At 37.0% G+C, this 12,116-nt stretch overlaps 1 protein-coding gene across 1 annotated transcript in view; it reads left to right on the top strand.

Annotated features, from left to right (window-relative positions):
- The window catches only part of CERK (ceramide kinase), a 30,733-nt gene extending 23,789 nt beyond the window's left edge, over positions 1-6,944 (top strand). The window contains exons 9-13 of the mRNA XM_015823498.1: positions 164-269; positions 1,106-1,176; positions 3,498-3,706; positions 5,638-5,846; positions 6,774-6,944. Of these exons, the coding sequence (XP_015678984.1) occupies positions 164-269; positions 1,106-1,176; positions 3,498-3,706; positions 5,638-5,846; positions 6,774-6,858 (680 nt within the window). The 3' untranslated portion in view covers positions 6,859-6,944. The remainder of the gene's footprint in view (positions 1-163; positions 270-1,105; positions 1,177-3,497; positions 3,707-5,637; positions 5,847-6,773) is intronic.
- Positions 6,945-12,116: the final 5,172 nt, after the last annotated feature.

Raw genomic sequence — 12,116 nt, 5'->3', positions numbered from 1 at the left:
GCATTAAAAAGTGCTTATTTGGGGCACTGGGAGAGCAAGTAGTAGGAAACATCCACAGAATAGTGAGCAGATGTAAAATATTTGTTCTCTTCCAGCTCTGTGGGAGAATAGGTAGAAGACAAAGCAAGAATTAATGCTTTCTTCCATTTTTTTTTCTCCCAAGGTTTCAAGACTTTCCTCTCCCATCATTACTACGAGGGAACAGTATCTCTTTTACCAGCAGCACATGCCATGGGCTCTCCAAGAGATAAGAAACCCTGCAGAACTGGGTAGGCTAAATCATTCAGTTCACTTCGAGCGCCTGTCGAGTAGAAAGACAGGAATACATTTGCTAATTTGGCTAAATTTTAAGAATGTAAAAAAAGAAGTTGAGTTAATCATGCCAAGGATTCACAAAGACGATTCTAAATCATCAGGCATGAAATTTTCTGCTTATGTAAATTAAAACATTTGAAATGCTACTTATGACACGGTATCATGCAGCAAAATGAATGGTGTCCTGTTAAATCCATTTTGTCTGCAGAGAAGTCATTCATTTATATACACAGACACATGTGTGTGAATATATATGTGTGTGTTTAGGTATATGTACGTATGTATTACTAAAATTCTCATGCTTGCCTGTGTGTAAACGTTAATTGGACCGTAGAGAAAGATATTTTGAACCAAGGTAACTCACATGGAGTAACTTACAGAATACATTCTATAAATTCAGAACCCATGACTCCTGTGGAATTGAAATTTGGAAAATTTTACAAAACATTTAATGACATAATACAAAACATTGCCTCTGACTCCTAACTGATTGTGCTGTACAGTTCAACATGGGCTTTTTTCAAGACAAATACATCTCTGAATATCTCCCTAAATTTTTAAGAGCTTTTTCAATGAAGGCAGTACGTTAGAAGCTCTGCCATTATTGAAGGCATTGAGGAATTTGGTAAGGAAATAGCTCTGAAACAAAGACTCAGTGAGTCATAGGCTGTCATGTTGATTAATTAAATTAAATTAAATTAAATTAAAATTTAATTAATTAAAAATTAAATTAATTTTTTAATACCTCTGATATATTTTCAATACTGAAGTTGTTATTTTTGTTGTCCAGGTGCCGGATTTGCAAGCAAAGTAAACTACAGCTGGAGAAACAACAGAAGAAAACGGAAAAGGAGATTAAAAGTAACTTTGTAGTTTGTAGAACCTTGTTTGTTAATGGTTAGATTTGCTCAGTTAGTTTCGAATACCTCTTTTATTTGGATGACAAGTATAAAGACAGATTCCAAATCAGAACAAGAAAAGAATTAATTTAACTGCTGTAGAAGCCCAAGGAAAATTCAGAGGAGTTTATGATCAGACAGGTTTTTTTCAGATTTATTATCATTCAGTATAAATGCTGATTTATAGCAGATGCTTCAATTTGGTACAGTTTGTGAAACTATGGTAAATGCAGTGTATTCAATTACCAACTTTGGAGTTAAAGTAATGCTGAAATCTGTTTGTATTTTTCTTGGTGTAAAAGCCACTTTCTGTCCTACTTCTTCGAAGTCCAACTTTTGGTTCCTTAGAACCAGAGGTCCCCAACCTTTTGGGCACCAGGGACCAGTTACGTGGAGAGAGTTTTTTCCGCGGACCGGAGGGGGCGTGGTTTCATGTGCTGCCTGCATCCCGCAGATGGGACTTTGTTCGTGCGGACCAGTTGTTAGCATGCCGCAGCCTGGTACCGGTCCATGGACCAGGGGTTGGGGACCCCTGCCTTAGACTGTCGCAATAGAAAACCATTGCTTGCACTATTCCGATCTTTGTAAGTGTAGACACATGACAGCATCGGAATAACTCTTCTGAGGTCTTCATGGCTATTCTACCAAGTACTAGCCCATGGCATATTTCTTGACTGCTTGTTCCTTTACTGTTGATATTATCAAGTAGATTTCCAGTTTTCAGCTGGGTTCTCAGCTCATCAAGAAACAGCATGATTGTGCTTCACTCCATGCCATTAAAGATTTCTGATTTCAGTTGAAGTACAAGAACTGGCCAGACTGAGTATTCTCCTTGGTTTAAATTCTATTTCAAGTCCATGCCAATATTGAAAAAAAAGCGTAATGGAAATGTTTGGGATATGGGAAGCATAAAACGTTAAATATCCCTGAACTAGGGATAGCAAGTAGCCTTTGAAAAACTTCAAGTCTTGTCTCCTCTGTACATTACCACAATTGGTTGGGCATGATAAGAAAAACAGTCCAGCCATCTGGACTATACTAGAAGAAAAAGGACAATGTAGGCTGCCTTGAACTCTTGGAAGACAGATTATAGATATAAAAAGCAGTAAAGAAATACAGATAATCCGCAACGTACAACCAGTCATTTACCAGCCGTTTCCAGCCTGATGGGCTACAAACGGTTGAGTACTTTATGGCCTGTAAAATCACATCCAGGCATTGTAAAATGTTGGACTGGACCTTCTGGTCACATGACCACAAACCCGTTTGCATTTACAATCTGCAGCATAGGATCACCATTTGCAACATTCTCTGCTGGCTTCCCCAAAATGTCAATGAGGGAATCAACAGGGAAGTTTGCCAGGGGAGGGGATATTGGATTTGAGGTCTGTTCCCCCAGCACACCAAGGGATTTCCACTCTTTTCAATGCAGAGGGAAGAAATTCCTTCCACAAGTTGGCGGAACGACCTCAAATCTGGCAAAAAATGCTAGTGAAGGCCAGCATTTTGAGCCTTTCAGAAAGCTGCGGTTTGCTTGCACTTTCACTTCCAAAGTTCTGTTCTTACAGCATGCCAAGGCATTTTCCCTCCAAAATCTCCCAGTGCACTTGAGGAAGGGACCTCAAATCTGGCCAAACACTAGCAAACACTGTCATTCTTGTGATTGTTCTCCAGGTTGGTCAGGAAGAGGGTTGAGGCCTCTCAGATGTGGTAGAACACCCAGGTCCTCTCTCCAGCCCCTATGTGGTCACTTAACAACTACAACTGGGAGAGCTGGGATTGTGATTGTTGAGAGCAGTGATCATGTGGTGTCTGACGTAATGACTGCTTCACTCAACCGAGATTCTGGGCCCAATTATGGTTGTAAGTGGAGGACGACCTATATGAGACTTAGGGATTTATCAGTAATTTTAGAGCTTTTGAGAAGAAATCAGCACAAATATCCAAATTTGGATTCTAGTTAACAGTGCAGGTGAGTCTCTGCAGTCCTGTTTTGCCAAGGACCTTGGGTTGAGTTATGCATTATATTAACGCTTATATTATATTATATTTAAAAATTTTTTTTAAAAAATTGCAAAAATCACTCAATTTATTTTGAAAGAAAAGCAGTCATAAAACTCAGTTTGATTAGAACCTCAGTTACCGTTCCTGATACATCTGGGAGATGTAAGGTTGGGAAAATGGCCACCCATTACTTCACCCTTTATGGAGTCAAGCATGTCTTAAAACATAGCTCAGAATCCAGATAATAGCAAGAGCAACATGCAAATATATCTCTTTCAGGGGATGAGGAAGGAGAATGGAAAGTTATTAGAGGGAAGTTTCTAGCCATCAATGCTGTAAATATTAGCTGTGCCTGTCCACGGAGTCCTAAAGGCCTTTCACCAGCTGCTCACCTGGCGGATGGCTCTGCAGACCTCATTCTAGTTCGTAAATGTTCCCGATTAAATTTTCTAAGATACCTCTTAAGGCATACAAACCAGCATGATCAGGTGCGTATTTTGCTCTGTAACAGTATATCTTCACAATTGGAACGGTGGCACAATCGGATGTAGATTAATAGTCTTGTGGTGAAGCACAAAACAGAACAATTGCATAACTTATAAGAAGTGTGGATAAAATCTAGACTTTCTAGAACTTACAGCTCAGAGAATGCTTCATCCCATCACCCTCTAGCTAAGTGTCCTTTTCAGAAGGAGGGAGACTAATTGATTGGTTATTTTCACTAATGCTGCTTAGTCCTTACCACTCCATGGATGGGGCTGTATTTTATTTATTTATTCATTCAATTTTTTTATAGCCAACCAACTGAACCAAGTGACTCTGGGCAGCTTACAATTCTAAAATTATAAAACAAAACAATTACAAATCATTGAAACAGTAAAAACATCCACAAAATAAATAAGTACAAACATCAGCCAGGGATGATTAATCAGCTAATAGTAAAACCAACAGGGTCCTTAATATATTCCGAGTTTGCATGAAACATGCAAAGTGATGAATCATGCATTGTAATGCCATGATACAAGTTACACCCTTTCATACTTGTGTTGTAATGCTGCCCGCAAATATGTAAGGGGTAGTATTTCAACATTTAATTCTTTGCCCTCCCTGCAGCTAGGCCTAATAACCTAGTTATTTTAGTTTTACAATTGTATCCCTCTTTACATAATGTTCTCTGGATAGCATTAGACCAGGCATGTCAAACTGTCGACTCACGGGCCAGATGCGTCACGCCGAAACCGCACCCACCCCATTGCCAGCAATGGGGGAAAAGTCCCAATATGTTGTGCGACATCACATGACGTCGCAAGTTTGACATGCCTGTGTTAGACAGTATTTCACAGCTTTTCATCTGTAAATGGGACATAATGTTCATAGAATTGAAGGAGAAGATCTAAAAGTTACCTTTATGTAACATATATGTTCTACAGATAGTCTGCAGAGAACAAACACTTCCATTCCTTAATTCTGCCTGTAACCCAAATTTGTATTTAAGTTGGAACAGGTTACTGTACTTGTACTTCTTCATATCAGGAAGGAGCAACAACAATGTTTACAAAGCTTTTTGTAAAATTTTAAACTTACAACTTTAGGTTTTATGCCTTAAAACTGAGTTATATGAGAAACAGACTTTCAGCAAGGAGAAAACACTGGAATTTCATTTCTCACCATCTGCTAGAATTCAATCCCTCACTTTTCCTGCAGGCAAAGTGATCCGATTCAAAATGGCGGATGGCATTCTCCTTCCTGGAGCCGACGGACTACTGAAGCCACGTAGTACTTTTGTGAACTGTTGAAAACAACTTGTATACTGCACTAAAAGCACATGCACTTTTTCAATGATGCTGATGAAAGTATTGCGCAGCTTCAGCAGTTCATCAGCGCAAGAGAGGAGAATGCCATCTGCCATTTTGTGTTGTAACACATTGTTGGTCAGATGTCCAACATTTAAAATACTGTAACAGGTGAACTATCTACAATTTTGTAACAGGTTGCTCTTTCGTATCTAGGGATTTCTTCAAGTCATTCCTTAACATGGGAATTACTTGTACTACTCTAGTGGCATTCAATCAGTTTAATGTAGCTCAGATGAAAATTATAGCAAATGCAAATATTTCACCTACTTCATTTATAGAAATAGTTTTGTGTGCAGTGTATAGTTTATTCTACTGGTAAAGAAAAGGTTGTTCAGAAAATTGAATTTTATAGCACAATTATCAGAATCTAGACTTAGATATGCTTAAACCTATTGTATGTCTGAGTACACCTAACTGTATTTTACATTGTAGTGCTAAGTGTCATTTAAACAAAATTTAGTTAAGTGCTATTTAGACAAAAAAAGTCTCAGAAAACTGACATGTCTTTTGACAATTTTTAAGGCAACAAATGCTGTAATTTGCTTCCTACAATTTCTCTGCAGTTTGACTTCAGCTTTGTAGAGGTTTATCGGATTAAAAAGTTTCGTTTTACATCAAAGCATTTTGATAATGGTGACAATGACGACCAGGGTATGCGGAAAAAACACTTTGGTCAGTTCTGTAGAGACCACCCAGCTTGCTGCTGCCTTCCCCCCAGCAGTACCTGGAACTGTGATGGGGAGACCCTGGATTGTTCAACTATTGAAGTCAAGTGAGTAACTTTCTTTTAAAAAAAAAGAATCTACAAATAAGAGATTAAGAGTGCAATTCACCTAAGAGGGGTTTTAAAATTGACAGTGTACTTCCACTGTAGATAGAGATCTGGTACCTTTTTTACATATGCATCGTTCTGCACTCCTAATGAAAAAAAAAGTTTTAATCCTCTCACCTAAAAAAATGTCAAGAGGTTTTATTAAGCAGAACTTTAGACTATTTATTGCCTCCAGTAGCAGTTCTCAGGAAGGGAGAATTTTTTTTCATGAATTATTTTGAAAAATCATCTTCCCAGCCACAGTTCTAAGTAGATGATAAAAAGAGTATATGATGGTTTGTTCAACCAAACATGGTTAAACAATACCTAATTACCGTAGTCCTGTGGAATTCATTACTACAGAATCTGGTGACCATTACTCATGTAAATAATTTTGAAAAGGGATTAGATAAATTCACAGAATACTAGTAAGAGTTACTGATCTTAAAATTAGGGTTGGGAGCAACCTGCATCCATTGGTTTGGTTCAAATAATATACTAAGATATATATTATTATTTACAAATTCTAGGCCAAATCCCAAATAATTCTATATCTGACTTATACCTGAATCCAATATATGTTACTTGGACTTGAGATGCTGGAAACAATCCAGACAGTCTAAAAGCTAATAAGAGATACACAGGTATATGTGAAGAGATCTTAATTTGGGCTAGATGATTCCATTTATTTATTATGGCATTTCTCCAAATAAAAAATATAGTAGGAAAAACACAAAACATAGCTGTATTTGCTATCTCAAATTGCCATTGTGAATAGCTTCGTACACTGAATAATTGAGAGGATTTTGTTCTTATTAGTGATTGGCAGATTGATAGAATTGATAGAATTTTATCATGTGAAGATTTTACCATTTCTTACATTTTCAGAGTTCACTGCCAATTAATTAAACTCTTTGCAAGAGGAATAGAAAAGAATCACAAACCTGAATCACCTTACAAGCAACTTACCTGAGCAGTTAATTTAAGTCAACACTGCAAGAACATGAAGGAAAAAAGGCAACATACAGACAAGCATTTCTGGCATGTTAATAAATGTTTTTAAACTTTATTTTTCTGGTCAAATTTTAATTTTGGATAGATTTCTTTTCAGTTAATGTATTTATTTTAAATTATTTCATCCTAGGACAGTGAAGAAGATTTTTGGCTAATATTTGCTTTCTTTTGTTGTGAATGGATTCTGTGGATATCGTATAGTAATAATTAGACAATGCAGTTTGATGACATTAATTTGGCCTTGAAAATAAGCCCACAAAAGATAAGTAGATTAACTTGCTAAAGGTTTTCTCTGCTATGTTTCTAAGCTAGATGCTCCTTCTCTTAGGCCAGGATTAAAAAAGCTGGTTGTTATTATTATTATGGTCTGTCACACAGTCAGCCAGATGTTCAGACTGGATTTATATTTTTGTCCACCTGTCAACTCCTTCCCAAGGACCTGGGAAAGGCAGATGTGGATGTTTGATGGTGTTAGATGTATTGTCGCAAGATATAAGGTGTTCTGAGGAAAGCTGCCTTTTGCAATTGACTGATTATTATCTGTTCACAACAATGTGAAATCACAGTTGCCAGTTCTTCAGTTGATGCTGGCCTTCATTCATATTGAGTTCTGCTGCTTATTATTATTATTATTTTGATTTAATATAGGCAGTAGCTAATGAGCAGATTCTTTTATTTTTTTTAAATACTTTCTGCCAAGCAAGAGGCCTAGAAATGTAGAGCTAGAGGCACAGTTCTCTTCATTTCCTTCCAATATAGTATCAAGAATGGATTTGTGAAAAAGAAATGGAAAAATGTACAATCCACTTGTGTATAGAATTCTTTGTTACTTATGGCTACTAGATGAATGGCAAGTTGTTAAAGCCTGCAGATTTGGTAGAATTTTTCCCACTGATGTCAGGACAAAGGTTTATTATGTATGTTTGCCACCTTGAGTTATTTATAAAGTAAAAAGGTGGATTTTTTTTTAAAAAAAACTAATAAATATGGTTTGAATTTTTGGATTATAATGCAAGTAATGTGCATTCTGCTTGTAGCAGAGGCTGATGAAACTTCATTCTTTTAAGGAGATTTTTGAATCATGATTTTTTAATGGTGTATGATTTAAAGACATTTAAAATATGTTAGTATCTTATCATTAACCTTGTTTTCTCCTGAAATGACCATACTCTCATTCATTGTCCGAGCTAGTTTGCATTAGCAATCTCAGTGCAGTCCAAATGCACATTCTGGGTTGCAAGTAATAGCAAACATCTTATATATTTGTATGTCATGTTATGCATTTCAATGTAAAATATGCACATACTTCAAAGAATCCCTTTGTTTTTCTCCTAAAGCAGTATTTCTCAAACCTGTCAATTTTAAGACAATGTAGACTTCCCCTAGAATTCTCCCAAAAGCATGTTTTAAAATTGCCAAGGTTGAGAGACACTGTCTTAAAGGATTATGTACAAAAGCTTATCTGAAATTGTACATACAGCCAGAGTAACTACAAAGGATGAAGCCCCTCAGATGATGCAGGAAAGGCAGGATAGAAGTATATGCCGCTTCATAGAGAAGACTCACAGAATTTTAATTTTTCCATGCTCCCATAATTGGGACAGTTTCTGTATACAGTATATGGAATGTTTTATCCTACCTCTCCTTTCATCTTTTTTCATGGTTCCCTAAATCGCTTCTGCAGAATTGGTGACCACCAGGAATGTTGTGAGATGTAGTAAAAGAAAGCACCTGCCCAGTGGAGGGTGGGAGGGAGAGAAAATGTTGGCAAAAAAGCCTCTCCCCTTACATCAGGGGTAGTCAACCTTGGCTCTTTTATGACTCGTGGACTTCAACTACCAGAATTCCTGAGCCAGCTGTGCTGTGCTGGCTCAGGAATTCTGGGAGTTGAAGTCCACGAGTCATAAAAGAGCCAAGGTTGACTACCCCTGCCTTATATGAATGCAGTGGCGTAGCGTGGGTTGTCAGCACCCGGGGCAAGTAATTTGCGCTCCCCTCCACAGTGGGCGGCGTCGGCGACCCGGCGGCTCGGATCGGATTCGCACAGCCAGCACTGCAGAGAGAGTGAGTGAGCCAGGCAGGGGCAGAGAGCTGCGAGTGCGAGCGCGCCCCCCCCAGATGTTGCGCCCGGTGCGGCCGGCCCCCCCTGCACCCCCCACGCTACGCCTCTGCATGAATGGATACCAGCCAGTGTTTCTTTCCAAGGAAAGGTTGTCTGTGCAATCAATAGATCAGTGTTAGCACGTTAAGATATGCAGACTTCATCTCTCAAAATTCCCCAGCCAGCCGGCTGACTAGGGGATTCTGGGAAATGAAGTCCACACATCTTAAAGTAGCCAAGTTTGAGAAACACTGCAGTAGAATCAAGGAACAGCTGAAAAAGCAACCTGTTTCATGTAGACTACTATTGTAACTAGAGAGAACTGCCTTGTCATTTTTACCAATCGGCAGGCTATTTAATTTTTAATTTAATATTGTTAAATTTCTTTGGAACCCATTTAAATGAGAACAGCATTTATACTGTACAGGAGCTCACTTTTTCTATGAAAAGAAAAAAAAATAATCTGGATGTTACCAATTCAGATTATAGGTGTATAATCAATTGCATGTTTAAATTAATCCCTTCTGAAACAGTGCTTTTTATATCTAGAATATCAAAGAGAAATCTAGAGTAATTTCTGATATGCTAGGCTTCTACTTGCATGCAAAGCATCTGATTGTACATTTCTAGCCTGAAGGATATTGTCTGGTAAAACCTCTTGATTTTTCTGATAAACTGTCCAGAAGGTGCTAGTATCACCTTCTATATGATTTTGTAATGACCAAACAATATTTAAATGTTTAGACTGCGTCTAATAACTGATTAAAGAAATTACTTAATTCATATAGAATTTAACAAGTGAGTTGCTCTATTTTGATACTCTGGATTGGTACATGATATTGTGGAATTAAACTGCTATAATCATATGTTCTCTTTGTAAAGGACTTTGTGTTACAGAAGAAAAAAATATGACTTCTTCATAGAAGTTTGCAAAGATAATGAAAATCTATTCATATCCTTTGTAGAAATTTTGTATATTATTTGGACCAAACTTTTGCTTTGTTCTGCTATCTTTGAACTTGTATAAATATATCTTTTTTATTTTTTTCTGTCTCTGCTTTTCTTGAGAATGTTCCATTCCACCGTTTCCCCTTCAGTCCATTTATAAGGAAGTAACTCCTGTTGAATTCAGTGGGAGCTGATTTCCATTTAAATGTATAAAATTCATTGTAAGAATTGTAGGATTCTTTGTATTTTCTTAGATGTCTATAATATCTAGTTGACATAAATATAATGTTTGATAATAAGTCATTATTCATCACTGTACGCATCAATAATGATAAGCTACTGTTCAGTGAAGATATTTCTACAATTCTCCATAGGTTATTTCAGTAATTTGGGGCACAGCACTAAAGTTATTTAAATGAAATGTTTCTCATGAGCTCTATGCATTGGTTACTCTCCCAGAGTCCCCAACCTCAAAATTAATTGCTTGGAAAGTGGTCCTGCTGATATTATATTTAGTTGCTAGACAACTAAGACAACTAAGTTATTGCCACCAAAAACATTTGTATAACTCATATCTAAATTGTGTCATAGCTAAAGTATTATTTATTTTGCCAACTTTGGTTCTGCTGTAAAGCTCCAAAGCTTATTTTCCACCCAGTTAAATGAATAAAATATCTCTGTTGGATATGTCTTTGTACCCAATGTACCTTGACTGGAATTCTACTGAAATGGAAGCCTGGTTTTTGAAACATTTTTGTTCAATGTAGATTCCATAAATATTCAGATTTTTCCATGCATATAAATCACAAAAGCTTCCCAGATATGTTTGTAACTCTTAACTGTAGTTTATGGTCTTCAGCAAGATGATTTATGCTCTCAAAATTAATAATGGCTTGGCTAAAAAGAAATTGCTTAAAATAAGCTGGATACATAGCGGGGGGGTTGGGTTGCCAGCAGAAAGATGAATTCTGTAGTAACAAATACTTGCTAGGAAATGTTCCAAGAGTAGGAAAAGATCAAAAGTATGACTATTCTAAATTGTCAATAATTAAGTTTTGTAGCAGAATCAGTACCATTAGAAAAACTCAATAACCAAGCTGCTTATAATGTTGGCTTGTAGTAATTTTACAATTATAACGCTAGCATGAGGTAATCTACCGAAAAAGCTTTCTGGGGTGAGGACACTGTTATATTAATCGACAGTTTTATTAGGACTTATTAACATATCAGACCTTATATTGTTACCAACATTCTGTGTTATCCAGAATCTAGTTGTAGCTGTAAAAAGTGACTTTTCAAAATCAGAAAACAAATGAGACTATCCAGCATAATTCTGAAATCATGGTAAACATAGACATTGGAGTACAACTCTGTTTCCTCAAATTGTTACAAAGCACAATTCATGCTTCATATACTGCATTAAGTAATTCTTATTATAAAGCAATTTCTTTGTATATGGAATGCAATCCTATGAATGCTGATTTTGAGAGTAACTCCATTAAACTAGCTGGGGTTTGGTGCTTAATAAATGTACAAACACATATTCTATCTGACTTTTTAAAGCTCAGTTTGAAAGTAGAATCAGCATTCTTAATATGTCTTATGTTTGGTGGGAAGCTCCACGTTGCCATGGGGATGAATTTATCAGTCTTGCTGGTTTCAAGATTGAAATGCAACTTTTTGTTTTTAAACTGAAAATATTTCTGGAAATAAAATTTATGCTGCAGATGTTATGTGTGTTCCTCTTGTATCTGTTCAAGTTCTTTATCTCAACAGGCTTTATTCCATTGCTGGGTTACAATGTTATCTAGCGATCCTTGACTCAGCAAAGAGCTATATTCTGCCTTTATTATTTCTCTTTCGAGATGATGCAGTGACCTGACTTCTCTCCAAGGTAATAGCAATAGCACTTAGACTTATATACCGCTTCACACTGCTTTACAGCCCTCTCTAAGCGGTTTGCAGAATCAGCATATTGCCCCCAACAATTACTGACCTCGGAAGGATGGAAGGCTGAGTCAACCTTGAGCCGGTGAGAATCAAACTACCGAACTGCTGGCAATCGGCAGTCAGCAGAATTAGCCTGCAATACTGCACTCTTAACCATTGCGCCTCCACGGCTCTTATCATCTAATGCAGGGCTTTTCAACCTTTTCACCCATTGTACC

The sequence above is a fragment of the Protobothrops mucrosquamatus genome, unplaced genomic scaffold (assembly GCF_001527695.2).
Source record: "Protobothrops mucrosquamatus isolate PMUCROS unplaced genomic scaffold, P.Mucros_1.0 scaffold1888, whole genome shotgun sequence".
In the NCBI taxonomy this organism is placed as follows: Eukaryota; Metazoa; Chordata; class Lepidosauria; order Squamata; family Viperidae; genus Protobothrops; species Protobothrops mucrosquamatus.
This window is presented reverse-complemented; position numbering and strand designations above follow the sequence as displayed.